The sequence below is a fragment of the Numenius arquata genome, chromosome 22 (genome assembly GCF_964106895.1).
Source record: "Numenius arquata chromosome 22, bNumArq3.hap1.1, whole genome shotgun sequence".
Lineage (NCBI taxonomy): Eukaryota > Metazoa > Chordata > Aves > Charadriiformes > Scolopacidae > Numenius > Numenius arquata.
The window spans coordinates 341925-360763 of record NC_133597.1 but is presented as its reverse complement, the minus strand read 5'-3'; the positions used below and the strand labels follow the sequence as shown (position 1 = coordinate 360763).

The window sequence follows — 18839 nt, the reverse complement described above, 5'->3', positions numbered from 1 at the left end:
TTATCAGCCGCCCGCTCGGGAGCGCGGGGGACGCCCGGGGCCGCGCCAGCAATTCCAGGCCAAAACCTGGGAATTGGGGACGGGGGACGGGAGGATGGCGGCACCCCGGTCTCTGCAGACCCCAGCATCCCCTATGCGGGGACGGGGCCCCGTGCTGCACTGGGGTGGCCGGGACGCTCCATCTCCTGGCATGGCGGGTGCCGGGGGTAAATCCAGGCTGAGGGGGTGGTTTTGGCATGGTGGCGGCTCTGACGCTCCCCGCGTGTCCTTGCAGGCGACCACCCCTACGAGTGCGAGTTCTGTGGCAGCTGCTTCCGTGACGAGAGCACGCTGAAGGGCCACAAGCGCATCCACACCGGGGAGAAGCCCTACGAGTGCAATGGCTGCGGCAAGAAATTCAGCCTCAAGCACCAGCTGGAGACCCACTATCGGGTCCACACAGGTGGGTGCTGCGGGGGGGCTCTGCTGGGGCCGGCGCGGTACCCCGTGGGAAATGCTGGCATGGTCCGTGGTGGAGATGCTGACGTGGTTTGTCCATGGGAGATGCTGGCGCGATGTCCCCCAGTGGAGACACCGGTGTGGTCTGCGGCAGAGAGTCTGGCGCGGTTGTCCTGTGGGAGATGCCAGCACAATTCCCAGGGCAGAGATGCCAGTGCCGTGTCCCCTGACAAAGATGCCAGCGGTGTGTCCCCATGGGAGATGCTGGCGTGGTCCCTGGTTGGAGATGCCGGCACAGTTCCCCCATGGGAGATGCCGGTGTCGTTCCCCCATGGGAGATGCCGGCACGGTTCCCCCAGCAGAGATGCTGGCAGCGTCGGCTGCTGGGTCCCCGACCTGGTCCCTGACCAGGGCTGCAGCCGGGGATAAGGAATCATCAGCTGCGCCAGCGCGTAACTATTGTAAATAGGGGATCAATAGCCCGATCGGTTTTGCTGTTCATTACTTGGCCATCGGCTGCACCCGCCGCAGCGGCAGCGTCGATGCCGGGCAGTTAATTATCTCCTGGCAGCCGTGAGCCCCCCCCTGACGCCCCCGTCTCCCACAGGCGAGAAGCCCTTCGAGTGCAAGCTATGCCACCAGCGCTCCCGGGACTACTCGGCCATGATCAAACACCTCCGCACCCACAATGGCGCTTCCCCCTACCAGTGCACCATCTGCCTGGAGTACTGCCCCAGCCTCTCGGCCATGCAGAAGCACATGAAGGGCCACAAGCCGGAGGAGATCCCCACCGACTGGCGGATAGAGAAGACTTATCTCTACCTCTGCTACGTCTGAGGGTGGTGGCGCAGGGCGGCAGGGCCGAGGACCAGGCCAAAAAAAAGCCACCACCAAACCCACAGTGTCCACCACCTTGTTTGTTTGTCGGGTCTCCTGGCTCCTCTCACCGGAGGGAGCCTGCGGGGGGGACACCCCGGCCCCTTCCCCAGCCCCATCCGCTCCCCCTCCCTGGCTGCCCACCCGGCTTTCGCCCCTCGCAGCCCCCCAGGAACCGGCTCCCCGGCCCCTCCATCGCCGCCGGGAAGACGGCGTGGGAAGGACGTGCTTTGGGAAGGCTTTAGTTTCTGGTTTCCTCCATCCCCGCGGAGCCCCCGCCGCGGACGCCCCGCCGAGGACCCCAGCTCAACCTGTGGGCTCGGCCCCCATTTCGGGAGGGTTCCCGCGCTGCGACGTCGCAGGGCGAGAGCGTCCCCGGGGGGATGAGGAGGGTATTTGGGGCAGGGACCCGGGTGCCAGCCGGGGTCCAGGGCGGGCGCACCCAGAGGCTGCCGCACTCCCCCTGACCAAAGACCTCTCTATGCATTGCCCCTTCCTTCCCCGCCGTCTGGGGATCGAGGGCAAAGCCCCCCGCGGGGGATGCTGCCGGTTTGGTGATGCGTGGTGGACGCGGTGCCACCGGTGCGTGGCGTCGCTCCCAATGGGGGGGATCCTCTGTGTTCTGCTGATTTGGGGCGCCCGGAGGGTGCTGAGGGTGGTGTTTTGCCCAGTCCCTGCTGCAGGAGCCCGCAAGCCGGGGGGGCCCAGGGGCAGGCGGCTTCGCTCGCCGCTTTGGTTTTTTTTTTTGCTTTTTGTTCGTTTTTTTTGAACTTTCTTTTGGAATATTTCCGCGTTTAGCACATTTTACTTGAAATTACCTCGTTTTTTTGTGACCTCATGAGCTTTTATTGATTTGGGGGGACGGGGGGCGGCATGGCCTGGCAGGCGCATGCCTGGCGCTGGCGGTGGAGGGGCGGCATCGTCCCTGCCGGCCCCCCCCCCGTTGTGCATTATCCTTACCAAAACTGGTGTTTTTTGCCCGGCCCCGCAGGGCCGGGGGGGCCGGTTCTGAAGCTACCTCTTGTGTTTGTTTTTGTTGTGTTTCTCCTTCGTGGCCGCGGCAGTGAGCTCTGCGCTTTCCATCCCGCCCGGCGTTCACGGCCTGGCTTTTTTTTTTTGGTCATTTTGCTGTGTTTGGGTGAAAAGGGGGGGGAAAGAGTCCAGGAGGAGCGGGACAGTGTCGGGGTGCGGTTTGGAGTGTGCTGGGGGGTGCCAGTCCCCCCTCTCCCGAGCAGGGATGTGGGTGCAGCATCTTCCCTCCCTCGTGCCCCGCTCCGGCTTTGCACGCGTGTGTGCCCCTGCCCACGGGGCCGAGGCCGCTGTTGTACAATCCGGGATGTGACTGTGGAGAACGGCTTTGTTTAATTGTTGTGCCTAAGGAAAAAAAAAAAAAAAAAAAAAAAAAAAACCACAAGAAAAAGAGAGAAAAAAAAAAAGGAAAAAAAAAGTATTAAAGAGACCCAGTTGTTTCACATGGAAAGTTGCTGCAATTTCTGGGGTGTGTGGCCGCTGCCGGCCACGGGGCCGTGGGGGCATGGCCGGGCTCCTGTGGCTTTTTTTTGCTTTAACCTCCTGTCCCATCCTGTCCCGTTGTCCCCATCCCTCCCTCACTGCCCCAGTGCCGCAGCCTGTGGGCTGTGCCACCCTTGGGACGGGTGCCGGAGCGATGCCGCGGTGCCCCAGGCGCCCCTCCCCGCAGGGGTTTGCCCCCGCCACCCCCCCATATATATATAAGTATATATATGTGTATCATAGCAGTGAGGACCAAGCGCCCCGTGGGGCCCCACGGCCCCAGGCTCCCTCCCCCCCTGCCTTGTGTCGGTGTCGTGAGCGCCCGTCCTCCCGCTCTGTGTTGCCGCTCGTGGTTCAGGTCCCTCGCTGCCCTCCGTCCGTCTACCTCAGCACCCCCCTGAGCCCGGGCGCGGGGGGTGCCCCACTCCCCCCCCTCGGTTTTCTCAGAGTATCTATCGCCTCCTATTTTTTGTACGACTTTCTCCCTCCTCCCCCTCGCCCTTTGCTCCCTTGCGGTTCTGCTTGCGAGTCCTCTCTGTCCCCCTGGCCACAGATGCCGTTAGCTAAAAGTTTCCTGAAAAATAAAGAAAAAGAAAAAAAAAAAAAACTGAAAAAAAAAAAATCAACCCAACCCAGTTGTGGTGTCTCCTAGTTGCAGCTCTCCGCATCTGCCTTCGTCCTGTGTAGATTCAGATGCATTTCTTTGTAAGACTTCAGTGTTTCTGACAGAGGAAAACAAAAAACAACAAAAAAAAAAACAACAAACAAAGAAAAAAAGGCAAAAAAAAAAAGAAGAAAAATATACTGCTGCAGGTTTTTTTCTCTCCATGTGTCACTAAGTGAAGTTTGTGCCTTCTATAGCAAAGAGAATATTTTTTACATCCTACTAACGGTAGATTTTTTTGTAGTGAACATTTTTTGTATTTTTATTTATAAGTCTCATAAGGAAAATAGCAATGTTCAGTTGTATACCTTGAATCTGCAGTTAGAAAACAAAAATACAACCAATAAAGTTAATTCCGTTGTCTCGGCCTGCCGTCTCCTGTTCCTGTGCCGTGCCTGCGGGGAGGAGGAGGAGGAGGAAGGCTGCATCCCACCAGCTCGTGGTGAGCCGTGGGGGGACCCACAGTGGTGAGTTTGGGGGCGCCTCCTCAGCGTTTCGGGATGGGGGTCCCATCCCTAAACCAACCCCGGTGGGTGGGGGGTGCCCTGGGAGTGCGGGCTGTCGGTGTCCCCACGGATGGGGACCAAACCCACGTCCCTTGTGCCGGGACGTGTGCTGCCTGCGCGGCTCGCTGGGGAGCGGAGCGAGTTTGCCTCAATGAAAGTGAAGCCGTTCATTTAAACCTGCCTGCGGAGTAGTCTGGCCCCCCGCCGCGCTAATTATCCTGTAGTTCCCGACTGATTGCTGTACACTAAGCTTAAGCCCTCCTTTATTTATTTACTGACTACATTACCGGCAGCGCCTGCGCTCCTTTTGTGCTGTGGAGAACTCTACGACAGGGCCCGGCGGGTGCTGCCAGCATCACCCAGCTGTGCCCGCACCCCACGGGTGCTGCCCCCCGCCCCAGGGGCACCCCGGCACAGGTGAACCTTCGTTACGGCCCGGTCGGAGTCACTGGATGCAAAGCATCCCTTATTTTTTCCCTAGGGATGGATGGCGTGTGCTGGGCCACCACGTGCACTGGCGTTGAGGCCGTCATGCCCCATGGATTCCCGGTGGGTTTGGGGGGCTGTGAGCCCACCCTGAGGTCCCGGTGACGGTCCCTGCCTCCCAGAGCTGCCCCCAGCAGGGCTCCTGCAGGGGGGCTTTGGGCAGAGCTTTGGTCCGGCAGCGAGCAACCTGCCGGCTCAGCGTCCCGGGAGAAGGGGGGCAAAGCCCCTCACGGCGTTTGGCCCCTACAAAGGCGTTATTATCATAACGGGGAAATTGTGGTAGGACCGGGCCTTTGTCTGCGCACTCGCGCAGCAGCTGGGAGCGATTACGCCGCAACAATGTTCTGTTCCATCAACATTATGTCCTCATTAAACCTTTATTAGTAGATTAGATTCAGATTTATTGATTTTTTTTTTTTATTTTTTTTTTAAAGAGGAAAAATCCAGGCTCCTCTCGGAGAGATGCCTGGAACTTTTTTCCCCCGCATGCAGCGCTTCCCAAAGCAGCGAGAGGGCAAAGGGAGAACTTGGATCCTTCCTGTGGTGTGGGCAGCCTCCTCTTCCAGGGGGGACAGGACCATGGAGCTGGATGAGGGGGTTAGGTCAGGTGCGGGATGGCTTCCCAGCACGGGCAAGGACGGAGGACCAAGCGCCCGCGCCATGGTCCGTGGGGTGTGGAGCATCCAGGTGAGCATCTGGCGGTGGGTCCCTGAGGGGTGTCCAGGGGGGATGGCGAGGCTGGCTCGGGGGTCCTGATCCCCGTCACACACAGGGGCTGGGCAGCACCGTGCGCCCGGGTCAATGGGCCCATCGGATTTGTCTGTTGGAGCGTTTGATGTTACATGAAGGCGGCTCATTCCAGAGGGTGTTAATTGCCCGCTGCAGTGATCAGGTCTGTAGCACCATCGATCTCGGCAGGATCAATGGGCTGATTTAGTGTCTCGCGAACTCTTTAACTGGACACCTCATCAATAGGCAGCCACTTACAGACCATCAGCGCATTAGCGCGGGCCGGCGCCGCCAGGAGCCCCCTCCGCCCGTCCCCAGCCCCCCTGTCACTCAGCAGGGAGTTTTCCTGTGGGTGACGGCTCCGGGACAGGGAGCAGGGCCCTTGGTCCAAGGCCAGTGGGCTTGGGGCAGATGTAGGAAAGCCAGACGCCGCCCACCCACCTCTCCCCCACCGCCCACAGCCTGAGCATGTGCCAAGACCCTCCTGGAGCAGGAATGGGCCCTCCATCATCTCCAGCGCTTTCGAGGATGGTGCCTGCACTGGTTGCTCAGGTATGTTACTGGTGTGAAGGGTCTTGGGCAAGCACAGCAGGGCTGGGGACCACCCCGAAAACACCATTGGTGTCTCTTGTCATGACCCCCTGGCACCCCCAGCTCTGAAACGAGGTGGGTACCACGTTGGGCAACTCTTCTTGCTGTTTGGGCTCAACTCCCTTCTCTGGGATGCAGCCGGTGGTTCTTTCCACTCCCGTTTGGCAGCAGCCTTGGGCCTCTGCCCTGGTGGGGGTGGTGAGAGGCAGCGGGGGGGTTGACTGGAGCTGTAGCAGCAGCAATGGGTGACCCCAGGGGTCTCTGACGGCCCCATGCCCACAGAGGCAGTCCCGTTTGCACATCAGTTCCTTTGCCGTTGGCTGGCACTGGTTCTCTCCCGGCTCCTGTACCGCTGGGAAGGAGTGTGGGGCTAAAGGGGTCCGGGTGGGGGGAATAAAGGGGACCGAGTAGGAGAATAAAGGGGGGCTGAGTGGAGGGAACAAAGACCCGTGTGGAGCCTGGTGAGCAGAGGAGGGAGGAAGAAGGGGCCACGGGCGTGTGGCCCCCGGGGCTTCGTGCAGGGAGGCTGGGGCTCCCCCAGGGCAGGCGGGGTAGGGTGTAGGGACCCCCCGGGGGCGGCGGGGACCCCGGGGCGGGACGGGCGCTGTCCGCGGTGCTGAAGCGGCGGCGGGGCTGGGGGAGTGGGGCTCGGTCCGGGCCATCGGTGGTCCTTCCTCAGCCCCCCTGCTCCGGGGCTGCTGCTCTGGGGGGGGGCGGTGGTGGGTCTCCCGGTCTGGGCCAGCAAACACCGGCTGATCACAGAGCCGAGGAGCGGCCTCTGAGCACGGCAGCACCCGAGGCCCCCACCGCGCCTGCGCCCAAGGGTGGGCACCACTCAGGCGTCCCGCCAGACCGACCAGAGGGTGCCCAGCGTGATGGTGTAGGCCAGGACGGCCACCAGGTACGCCCGGAAGAGCAGGACGTCCAACACGTAGCCCACTTGCAGCCACTCGCGGGCCACGTCGCGAAACTCCTCGCGTTTCTCCAGGAACTGGCGGATGGCAGTGATCTCCCGCAGGATGCCGGGCAGCAGCAGGGACCCCTCCACCGGGCCAGCAGAGGCCAGCGTGGGCCCTGCGCCCCCCACCATCTCACACTCCCGGGGGTCCTCACAGCCGTACTGGTTCAGCTTGGCTGCAAAAGAGAGGCAAGTGTGAAAAACCTCTTTAGACAGGGAGCCGGGATTTCTGCGGGTGACCTGGGCCACCAGATCACCAGGCAAATGGGGGCTACATGGACATAGATGTGGGGCTACGTGGGGCCCGGTCCCTTCAGTTCCCGTGGGACCTCTCTGTGCAGCCCTTACCTGTGCTGTCATTCTCTGTCTGCCTCGAGATGTCCGAGCTCTGCGTCCTGCTTTGGCTGAATGTGTCCCTGTCCCGGATGCAGAGCAGGACGGTGGCTCGTTCCAGCAGCAGGCGCTTCACCCACTCGGGGACGTGGGGCTGCAGGTCTTGCTTGTGCACCAGGCGCACGATCAGGATGGTCTCCGTCAGGCTGATGACGAGCAGCGCCATGCACACCACAAAGTAGATGCCTGCAGAGGTGTCAGCGAGGTGAGTGGCCTGCTCAGAGCATGGTCCTGAGCAAGCCCTCCCTGCCCACCTCTCAGGGACCTGTGGTCTCCTGCTGCTCCAGGCCCAGCGCCACTGCAGCCAGTTGGCTTGGCAGGTAGCACCATCCTACCTATCAAGGGGGTGCCGACCGCCGTAGCCGGCAGCGTGTCGGATACGATGATGAGGAAAACCGAGTAGCCCAGCAGGAGGGTGATCTTGAAAGAGACCCTCTCGCCACTGTTGGGAGGGAGGTAGAAGCCCACAATGTCCATAACCATCAGGAAGATGCTGGGGAGCAGCAGGCTGACGGTGTAGAAGAGGGGGCGTCTCCGGATGACTACCTGTGGGACAGGGAGACAGGAAAGGCTCAGTGGGAGGTTGAAAGGAGGGCTTGGGCTAGTGCAGCTCTCTGGCAAGGCAGGCGAGGGTGGTGGGATGCACTAAGGTGAGGCAGAAGAGGAGGGCTCAGCACTGGTAGCTGGGCAGGAGCACCGTGGCAGGGAGAAGCTGGGTGATGGAGCAACAAGACCTTTCCCTAGTGCCCCATTCCCAAGCTCGGTGGCCAAAGAACCTTACGTAGAACTTCATCTCTGCGTAGCTGTCACTGCTCTTTACACTGAACTCCTGGAAGCTGCTGAGGACGTAGAGCAGCTCCCACTCGCCCTGGTTCATGAAGACGCTCCGGTCGAACTTGACCAGCTCCGGCTGCCGCCACAGCGAGAGGTTGATGTCGCGGACTGGGGGACAGAAGGGAGGTGAGGACTGGTGATGTCCGGCCCGGAGCGCGGGGCTGGGAGCCTGCCCTCCCCGCACGCATCCCCGATCCACTGGGGCCACCTAGAGGGACGAGCCGCCTTCTGCACCGCGCCCGGGCCCGGCGGAGGCCCTGCCCGCTCCCCCGAGCCCCCCAGCCGCAGGGGTCCCGGCACTCACTGTGGTGCAGCCAACTAGTGAAGGTGAGCGAGCAGTTCTGGACGTCGAAGGGGAAGTTGTAGATGTCCAGGCTGCAGGCCGTCATCACCTGGATGGGCTTGAGGTTCTGCACCTCCCCATGGTGGCTAACGTAGACGTAGGGGACGTGGGGGGACTTTCCGACATCCACGCTGGGGGGCACAAGGGACAGAGATGTGGGCTGGGGAACCCCTTTGGTGGGGTCTCCTCCTGCTGAGCGGTGTTTGGGAGGGGAACTGCCCAGGAGCTGGGGTTTCACCCCCCGAGCTGCTTTTTTGGCGGTGCCCATGCGGGCCTGGCTGCCCTCTCTCAGCCCCAGCAGCATTTGTCCTGGGGCTCTCTGGAGCCAGTTGGGAACATTTTAAATCCCCACGGAGCGGGACGGATGCCGGCTGGCTGTGCGGGAAGGGCCGGCAGCTCTGCAGCTGCCCTGGCATTGTGCTGCCTTCACAAAGCCTTTCTCCAGCTCCCTGGATCCCACCCCCAGCACGGCGCGGGTAATTACGGAGGGCTGCGGTTCGCCAGCATTGGAAATGGCCCAACTGCAGAGCCGTTCCCCATCTGCAGCTCGCCCGGTGTGGGGAGGCTGCCAGCTCTGTGCCGGGAATACAAAGCGCGGGGTGGCGCGTGCCCACGGTGGGCGAGGGGGGCCTGCGAGTCCCGTCGCACTCACAACTCGTTGATGAGGATGTCGGGCACCCAGATGCTCTCCACGGGGAGGGAGATCTGCGTCAGGTTGTCGAACCGCTCCGGGTCCCACCAGAGGAACTCGTCCGTCCAGTGCTGGGGGAAAAGGGAGAGGGGGCTTGGAGGGCAAGGTCCCTCCCACCGCATCGCGTGAGCACCCTGCCATGGGGACTAGGCCTCGGTGCCATCCATGGAAGCGAGGAAAGGCTCATCCTGCAGCTCTCGCACCAGCCAGTGGTGCAAAGCCCAGAGCAGGAGAGCTGCACCTAGACTTTCATGCCCTTACAGGGCTCTCACCGTCCCCTGGGATGGGCTTGGCCTTGCTGCAATCCCACAGGAAAACCTGTCTCGGCAAGGGTGCTCATCCCTGATGAGGGCGCACGGTCCCATCTGCTCACCTGCCTGTACCAGATGTAGGTGGTCAGCACCTGGTTCTTCTCATCCTGCAGGAAGAAGAGGACACGGTGTTGGCACAGGGGGTTATTGGCCTCTGGAAGACGGGCAGAGCACACCAGGAGGCGGTGGCCATCAGGTACCCTTCCCCTTGCTGTGGACAGGCAGAAGCTGCCCCCACGCCAGGCAGGGATCGAGGACTCACCACGCTGAGGATAGCGTAGACCATGAGGTCGATGGCCACGTTGGTGGTGGTTCGCCAGTCTCGCACTGGCCGGGTGTCCTTCTGGTAGTGCGCCAGCAGGGAGCGGGACAGGCGGCGTAGGGCAGGCTCGGCAGGCTCTGGTGTCCGGCCCCCACCCCAGGAGCCTGCTGGCAGAGGGATGGGATGGATGGGAAGGATGGATGGAGGGATGGATGAGATGGGAAGGGTGGAGGGAGGGATGGGTGGGAAGGATGGATGAGATGGATGGGATGGATGGATGGACGGACGGATGGAGGGCTTCTCGCACCAGAGCGATGGCTGCAGTCACCCTGGCGGTGCCGTGAGCCGTTGCTGTGTGCTATCCCTCGCTTACCAGTTGGGGTTTCCCACCAAAGTTAAACCAGAGCATTCTGGAAATGAGCTGCCAGTCAGAGCCATCACCTGATCTTTCATTCACATCCTCTACTGTGAAGGTGATGGGGCTGTGACCTTCCCCCAGCCCTGGAGGACAGGGCTGCGATCTCCCGCCTCTCCCAGACGGACGCCAGGGCAGCGGGGGACCACGAGGGACTCCTCACCCCCAGGTAAGTTCCTGCTGCTCGCTTCTTCAATGGAGGTGCAGGTGGAGGCTGGAGAGGAACCGGGGTGCTACCTTCATTTCTTGGTGTTTTCTGCCTGTGGACGCAACCCCTCTGCCGGTGCCGGCAGCGTTAATTGCGGAGCACGTTTCTCCTGGCCCCCGAGCCCTCGCTGCCTGCGCTCCTGCCACTGCTCTGCAGTCCAGCCCCAGAGTCCCATTCCCACCTAATGAAAGGGACTAATTGGAATAGATCTGCGGGATCATGGGAAAAGCTGCTGGGAAGGAAACTTTAATCGGTCTTTTAAGCTTAAAAAGAAAAAAAAAAAAAAGAAAAAGGAAAACCCAACATCCTCAGCCCCTCCGAGCCTGCCCGCGGTCGGTAATGCCGGGGAGCCAGCCGGGCGCACGGTCCTCGCCCACGGAGGCAGCGAGGGGGGGTGAGAGGCAGCAATTAGGGTGAGGGGAGGAAAACAGGCGCTGCCGGCATTGCGCTGGGGCCCAGTGGCCTTCACTGCAGCAGCTGGTGGCAGCTGGCTCACTCCTGTGCTCTTCCTCACACCCTCTCTTCCTCTTCCTCCTCGCACCCTCTCCTCTTCTTCCTCACACCCTCTCCTCTTCCTCCTCCTCAAACCCTCTTCTCTTCCTCTTCCTCCTCCTCCTTGCACCCTCTCTTTCTCCTCCTCCTTGCACCCTCTCTTCCTCCTCACACCCTCTCCTCCTCCTCCTCACACCCTCACTGCTCTGGGTCGGGATGTTGGGGCTTTGCAGAGGGAGGACGGGGCTGGGCTCGTCCCGGCAGCACCATGCACTTGCCACGGACACCAAACCCGTGCCGGCAGCTCACCTGGCACACACAGGCACAGCCCTGGCACACGGGTGTGCGTCTGCACGGACCCTCCCACCCCCCTACCCCCAGCACCCTGAGGGCAAGAGCAGCCTTGCACCCGCTCCTCTTCTGCCACCTCTGCTGGGTGTGTTGTGGGAGGAGGGGTTGGAGTTGGGAAGGATGCCCCGAGGAGAGGGGCTGTATCTGCCCAAAGACCCCGGTTACAGACCCGCTGAGAGAGCTCTCAGCTGCACTGGTGCGAAACAGCACAGCAAATTTTCTACTATTTCCCAGGAAGCTTAAACAGGAGAAAACAATGCCGATGGCTCGTGGAGGCTTTGGCAGTCGGTTTGCGCCATGCGGCGCTGGGATGAGAAACCACGGGCACAGCATCGCTTCTGCGCGCTGCTGCCCCCAGCCCCGCTCTGCGCTGTGAGGGGTGAAACCTTGTATTAGAGAAACCCCTTTATGGGGTGGGGGGCTCAGGCAGTGGATTCCAGAGGGATCCAGGCAGGAGGTCATCCTGTTTCTCTCTGTCCTCAGGGCTGGGACCCTGCACATTTCCAGAGCTACTGGAAGCCCCATATGGATGAGCCCGTGACACCGAGGCGGGTTCAAACACCCTGTGACCTTGCTGGGGGGGTTCAGCTGGAGCCCACCCTCGGGCTTTCTCCCAGGTACGTTGATTTTCAGTAGCATTTAAGGTCTCTCTACAAAGCAGTCCTTCCATTCCCCACCTTTTCAGAAGGTGCAGCACTGTGCCTGTGGCACCAGGGAGCCCGGTCACCCCACAGCCCCCCAGCCCTGCCCACGGGCCCCTCCCCTTACCTTGGCTCTGCGGCGCCCAGGCGAGGGGCAGCAGGGCCAGCAGAGCCCCCAGAGCGATGGGCACCATGGCTCTGCCGGCTCCTGGCCGCGGCTCCGCCGAGGAGTGAGCCCCGGCAGGGAGGCAGCGGCTCTCCTGGCTCGCCTTCCCCCGCCGCCCGTCCCTCGGGGTTTTGAGAACGCCCAATTAATCTCACCATCAGCCTCTGCCGCTGCATCAAGTTTCAGGCTGGGAGGATGCAAGAGGAGCCCCCCCCAGACACCCCCGCGCCGCTGGCTCCCCTGGGGCTGCCCCAGCCCCGGACCAGGCGCCTGAGGTGGAAAAGTGGGGTTTGGGACTGCGAGCATCGTGCCTGTGTACGGCAGGAGAGGGGGGCACGATGGGGGCAGAGGATGCTGTGGGTGCCAGGAGCTCCTCGGCGGAGGGAGCCCCCTGAGATGGGGTGGGCTGTCCCGGGAGGTGACAGGGACACGGCACCGGTGCAGGCTGGTTTTCCATCAGCAGGAACGGGGGGCAATGGGGGTACCGGGCTCCCCTTCCCACCCTGTGGCGGGGGGATCTGTCCCGATGGAGATGGACAAGCTGCCCACTGGCCCCTGGCACCCCAAGCTTTCCCGAGCCACCCCCAGCCTGCACCAGGAGCAGGGGCTGTTTCCGTTGCAGCCCTTGGCGTTTGCACCCAAATTTCAGCAAATGAAGGCACTTCTCACCCTTTTCCATCCCCCCCAATATGCAACGCCTTTGGGCAAAGGTTGATCTGGTACGATAGAGAGCAAAATTGTGCCCAGCGCTGGCCTGTGCCCGGGAACCTGCCCAGGGCAGCGTCCCCCCCTCCGTCAGAGCATGGTGTCCTTGGGGCAGCATCCCCCTGCCCGGCAGGGACCCTCACCCCTACCCCCCTCCCCTATGTACAAATCTCTGCATTTCTCTTGTAGGTGCCCGTGGCCCTGGGAAGCTGCTGGGGACGTGGTGGGCAGAGACCGGCGCCGGCAGCGCAGAGCAAATCGCATCAGATGGCAGCGTGGAGTCACTTAAACGAGATAAGAATTAGTGCGCGGCCCTGATGAACTCCCCCTCGGCTGCCAGCAGCGGTGGCGGGGAGAGAGCCGGAGCAGAGACGGGGATAATTTGATTTCTCGGCTCCGTTAGCGGCTGGCGAGTCACCTCCCGGGGCGCGCAGGCAGCTCCCAGCTCTTTCCCCTTATTGGATCCGGGTAATGGGAATCACGGGCAGCGCCGGGGACCCTGCCCCGCTCCCCCTCCCCCCCCCAGCCGAGGGGGCCGGCAGCGCTCTGGCTGAGCCGCTGCTGCAGCATCATTAGCTCTGGGTCTTCTCCCTCGGGTTCTATGTCTTCATCTTAAAGAGATTTTAATGTAGTTCCTCTCAGCCCTCCTGTTATTGGATATCTAATTAGCGTGATCTATTATAGCCTCCTGTTATGCGCCCATGCAGGGGGCTCTTGCGGGACGCCTTGTGGGGCGGCTGATATCAATCGGCAGCACCCGGATCAGATTTACTTCCCCAAATGGCGTAATGGGATTTTATTAGCCCCATGATCTGCTGCGCGGTAATTGCTTTGCTGGGAATGGAAGCACCTGGCGTCGGGGGGCTTCCCGGGGCTCAGCCCCACGTCCTGCCCGGGCTCTGCTGCAGCAGCAGCAGCGTCTCTGCGCTGGAATGGGGAGATGGAGACCTTTCCCGAGGCCAGGAGCCGTCACGGGGGAGCCACGTGTCCCCCGGTGCCTGGGACATCGCAGGCAGCAACCCCCAGTCCCTGTTCACGTGTGTCCCAGTAGCTCCTGGAGCAAATTTTCCAGCTTTTCATCTTGACTGAGGGCTTCTTCCTCGGGCAGCCATGCTGGGAGCAGGAACTTGGGCTGGGTGGGTGTAGTGAACTTCAGCTGGTGCTCAGCCAGGGACAACGGTGCTCTCGGAGGCTGGGGAGGGTGCAGGAGCACAGACATGGGATCCCTATGATGTGACGGGGTGAGTGATGCTCAGCATCTCCCCACCCGTGATGGAAGGAGCGATGCTCAGCGTCCCCCTCTGTGAGGGGACCAGGGATGCTCTGCATCCCCCATGGCCCCAACCTGCCCCTACGAGAAGGTGACTGAGCCCCGTGCAGGTGTCTTTCCCATGGCAGCGGTGGCCTGGGCAGCTTCCACCCCTGTCCCCTGGGACGTGCTGAGGGCTGTGGGGGCTTTGCAGGCACCCACCGAGCTCTGCGCAGGACGGGGAGCAGGGAGGGAGGTCTCAGCTGTGGCAGGTGCCCATGGGGAGCAGGCAGGGGAGGGGAGCAGCCAGGACTCGCCTTTCCCAGCGCGTTGGGAGCGTCAGAAGCAATCAAGCATCGCGCGGGAGCCCTGGCAGCGCGGCTGCCGGCCCCATCAGGCGCCCGAGGCCGCCCATTACGGAGCCTCACGCTGCCCCGAATTGCATGTCTGCTGTGATTTAACGCTGCGAGACATGCAGTAAACACCATGCCGGCAGGGCCGCCAGCGCTGGCAGCAGCCCCCCAGGCCAGCGGGGTGCGGGGGCAGCAGAGCAAACTACCCTCCTGCGGGCAGTGGTCCCTGGGGATGCTCAGGGTTGCTGCATCCCTCAGTGCTGCGCAGGTCTGGTCCTCAGGGATGCTCAGCGTCCCTGGGTCCAAGGCGGGGGATCTCCACAACTGAAGCAGGGACCAGAGCGGGTGCCCGATGCTGCAGCCTTGTCTCGTGTCATTGCTTCTGTGGGTCGGTGTGGTCCTGGTGGCTTCGCAGGTACCGAGCCCACCTGCACCCCTCCAGCAAAGCAGCCCGATGCCTTTAAATCCCCCAGCAAAGGGAAGGGACCGCTTTCCTCGCAGCCCTCCCCTCCATTAGACACCCTTCAGGTGTCAGCCATGTTCTGCCGCACTCCCTTGGCCATTAAAGCCAGGAGATAATGACGACGGGAAGGGATCTGCAGCCCGGTGCTGTTAAAGGAGGAGGCGCAGCTCGTCCCGAGCGGCTCCGGCAGCCGCGCGTCACAGGCACCTTCCCACCCGGGGCCAGGCAGAATCGCCTTCCTGGGGGCAGACCTGGCTGGTGTTCGCTCTTGTGAGACCCTCTTTTTCCTTTTTCTCTGTATTTTTCAAAGGAGTCCCATGGCAGTGGGAGGGGGAGCGGGGGGTGGGCTCCAGCCTCGAGCTCCGTCGTCTCGGCAGAGACCCCGTCCCAGAGGCAGATTTGCGGCAGGGACTGCGCACCCCCTGGCTGCCCTTCCATAAAACTCTCAAGTTGCCTTCCTCACCTTCCTCCCCGGCCCTTCTGCTGCCGCAGTGGGTTTTAAGGAGCATTTCCAATCAGAAACCACAGCCCTTCCCGTCTGGGTTTTAATAAAACCACCCTGGCCATCACAGTGGGGTATTTTTCCCTTCATTTTCCAAAGAAAATGAGAAAGACTTTGAGCAAATTGGAAAGGTTAATTTGGGCTGAGAAGGCCGTTGGCTTTTGATGTAAAGCACATGGAAAAGTCTTGCAGAGAAGCCTCCTCCCTCTTGTTTCTGTTGGAGCCCAGTGTGTAGCCGGGGGGGCACAGCCAGGCTCTGTGCTGGGGCCAGGGTTCCCAGCCCTGCTGGGTCCCATCCTGAAGTTCAAGTCCTGGTCCCAAGACCTAGTGGGTCCAGGGATGCTTTGAAAACGAAGCCATCCTTGTTCCATGGGGGAAACATGGGTAGGGGTGGGGGGGTGCTCTGTGGGTGGTGGGGCAAGAGGCTGATCCAGGGGATGCTGTCGGTCCAGGGATGCTCCCAGTCTAAGGATGCTGTTGGCCCAGGGATGCTCCTAGTCTAAGGATGCTCTTTGCCTGGGGGATGCTGTTGGTCCAGGAGATGCTCTTGGTCTAAGGATGCTGTCGGCCCAAGGATGCTGTGGATCCAGGGGATGGTCCCGGTCCAGGGAGGGAAGGCAGGGACAGATGTGGAACAAGGCAGCAGCGGTGCTGGAAAGGTTGGCCACTGCCACGCAACTCGTGGGGAGGGGACGGTGACCGGGGCCAGGCTGGGAGCACCTGTGCTGGCTGTCTGCAGGGAGCTGCCGGTGCCTGGGGTGCTGCGCGGGGTGTCAAGAGGAGGGTGAGCATCTCCGGGCTGCCCCTGGGCATCACCTCCTGCCTGCCCCGTGGTGGGAATCTCAGGGGGAAGCAGGAATTTGTGGGTGCTGAGCTGGAGCTGGAGCCAAGCAGGGCAGCTGGAGAGCATGGTTTGTGCCAGCGGGAGATGAAAACCTTCCCCTGTTTCTGTTTCGGAACAGGAATGGGACCCTTGGGAGGACACCACGAAGGCCACGAAGGCACCGCCCCTGGCAAGATCATGCATCGTGGGTGACACAACCCGGGGCTGGGGTGTGACCGAGGGGCGGCAAAATCCCCCTCATCCCACTGCAGAGGCTGGAACCCCGGGTGAGAAATTCTTCCTGAATCCGGGTGAGGAATTCCTCCTTCCAGGCCCATTTCCCATCTCCAGTGGCGGTGTTCGGTACCTGCTGGAATTCCCTGCCACCCCCTGCTCTCCCACACCTTCTGGCAGGGGCTTATTTCATTTTTTAAAGCACCTACAGTGCAAATCATTTCCTTTTGTGTGGAAAGGTCTCGGGACGTGGAAGAGGTGGGGTAAGGGCAGACCTTCAGCTCACTCTTCCTCTGAGGGCACAGAATCCCCCCCCCAGGACCGACATCCCTTCCCTCTCGCTGTTACCAGCCTCCGGGAACGGGCAGTTTCTCACGTTGCATTTTGACTTTGCCAGGTTTTTTACTGCATATCAGGGAATTTGGATAACACCGCCGGCTCGCTCCTCCTCCTCCTCCCACCTCCCCATTCCTGAGCTGGGGCACCTGTGGGAAGGTGGGAGCCGAGAGGTTCCCGTGAAGGGCCATGGTGGAATTCCCACCCCTCTCCCCAAACACAACGTGGGGATGCTCTGTGGGGAAACCCACGCGAGGGAGATGTCCCCCCGCCCCCGGCGGGAATGGGCACTTTGGACTGGGAAATAGCAAACGGGGAGGCGCCAGTGGCATCATCCGACCCTTCCCTCCCCTCCCTCCCACAGCACTCGGGGACCGAGGCCACCATTGAGGCCACCACCGGTGCCTTTGGTGCCCGGGGGTGGGATAAAGGCACCTTGGCCATCATGAGTGACACGTGTCTGGTGACACAGAGGAACATTTTGCTCGCCGCCCCCACAGGCAGGTGGGGCTCAGCCACGCTGTCCCATCCCCTCCGCGGGGTCCTGCTCTCCAACAACATCGGAGTCTCCCGCATCCCCCACCACCCCGGGCCCCGTTTGGGGCGTCTCCACTTGTGGCCGGGGTTTGTTTTCTGGAGAGAAAGGTGAAATCTGGGCTGTGTCTGCAGGAGGGTGCGAAGGGAAGGGCACTCGGTGCCCTTTGGCTCAGCACACCTGGAAAATGCCCATTTTCTGCCAATTTGTCCCAGAGCCCAGGGCCTGGGCCAGGCAGCGAGCAGGGGACTGGCCCCCTCTGTTCTTATGAACCGTTTCCTCATGGTTTTCCCCCAGGATGTGCAGGCCCCTGGAGCACCCTGGCTTTGGGGTTTGGCAGCTGCCGGGGGCTGGAGTCGTTAAAATAACTATTTATTAGCCGTTCTGCACAGAAATGGGTGCCGGGGGGTGTCTCCGCAAAGCCAGGGCACCCACCATTGGAACAGGCACCCGTTTATACATTATAAATTAGTGTAATTAACACAGTCACTGTTTATCAATGTTTTAGTGGTGCTTATAACTCCTTCTCTTGGTGTGGAACGTCCTCATCATCAACGAAAGGTACGATGTTGCTTAATTGTACGGCCCAGCGCAGGGGGTGGGGGTCTCCAGGTGGAGGGGGGCACCCTCACTTTGAGAGGAGGGGATTATTTATTATAATTATTATTGTATTATTTTATATTCTATATCTCATGTTGTAATTAGCCACGTTCCCCTCAGGGACACATTTTTGGGTCCAGCCAGGTTTCCCGGGCGCCCACCCCCTGCGGCTCCTGCTCTCGGTTTTGGGTCCGGTTGATCCCTCCCTCCCGTTCTCTTAGGACTCATTTACCCAAATTATTTCCAGTTCCAGTCACAGAGGTTTCCCTATCAGGGTGGGGCAGCCTGGACCCAAAATGGAGTTGTAAAATGTCCTTTTTTATTATTTTTTTAATAATTCTATTTTTTTTTTAATTTTTTAATCTGTAAAGAGGGGTACTGGGGGTCAGGACGCTCCCCCAGGGCTGGGGCCTCCCGCGGGGGATTGGGAACCAGGGAGATGGGGAGCGGGGGGTGCTCTGGGGGGGGACACACGGGACCGGGAGGGACCGAGGTGGGGGCGGACCGGAGGGTGAGAGGACACGGGGCTGGGCGCGGGGGGCCAGGACCGGGAGGGGACACGGGACTGGAGCAGGGGGGAAAGGAACTGGGACCGGGAGGGGACACAGGACCAGGAGGGGACTGGGGCGGGCGGTGGAACACGGGACTGGGACCGGGACCGGGATGGAACCGGGAGGGGACACGGGACTGGAGGGGAGGGAAGGTGGGGACCGGGAGGAGGAACCGGGACCGAGATGGGACACGGGACTAGAGCGGGGGGGGGCGAGAACCGGGACCGAGGCTGGGACGGGACCGGGATGGGACCGGGGGGAGAGCGGAGGGGGGGTGACACAGGACCGCGAGGGGACACGGGACCGTGGGGGGACCGGGGCGGGGGGAACATGGGACCGGGAGGGGACACAGGACTAGAGCCGGGGGGGGTGAGCACTGGGACCGGGGCTGGGACGGGACCGGGGGGTGGGACCGGGACCGGGGCGGGGGGGGGACACGGGACCGGGGCTGAGACGTGACCGGGGGGGACACACGGGACTGGAGGGGGGTGGGGTACCAGGATCGGGAGGGGGGGCCGGGAGCGGGATGGGACCGGGGGGGAGGAGGGGGGGCCGTCCCGTCGCTGCGCGGTCGGTGCGGGGCCGTTGGCGCATGCGCAGAGGCCGCGGCGGCCCCGCTCC

At 61.8% G+C, this 18839-nt stretch overlaps 2 protein-coding genes across 3 annotated transcripts in view; one reads left to right on the top strand and one right to left on the bottom strand.

The window, feature by feature from the left end:
* The window catches only part of ZBTB16 (zinc finger and BTB domain containing 16), a 58997-nt gene extending 55445 nt beyond the window's left edge, over positions 1–3552 (top strand). For both annotated transcript variants that reach the window (XM_074162382.1, XM_074162381.1), the window contains 2 exons: positions 275–442; positions 1046–3552. In XM_074162382.1, the coding sequence (XP_074018483.1) occupies positions 275–442; positions 1046–1275 (398 nt within the window). In that variant the 3' untranslated portion in view covers positions 1276–3552. The remainder of the gene's footprint in view (positions 1–274; positions 443–1045) is intronic.
* A 3085-nt stretch (positions 3553–6637) lies between these two features.
* LOC141474467 (5-hydroxytryptamine receptor 3A-like) lies at positions 6638–11895 on the bottom strand. Its single transcript, XM_074162379.1, has 9 exons — positions 11829–11895; positions 9595–9758; positions 9395–9439; positions 8983–9092; positions 8292–8461; positions 7935–8095; positions 7489–7699; positions 7109–7339; positions 6638–6936 (listed from the first exon to the last, which is right to left on the bottom strand). Exons 1-9 carry the CDS (start codon positions 11893–11895, stop codon positions 6638–6640), a joined length of 1458 nt encoding a protein of 485 aa, XP_074018480.1.
* Between the last annotated feature and the right edge of the window lie 6944 nt (positions 11896–18839).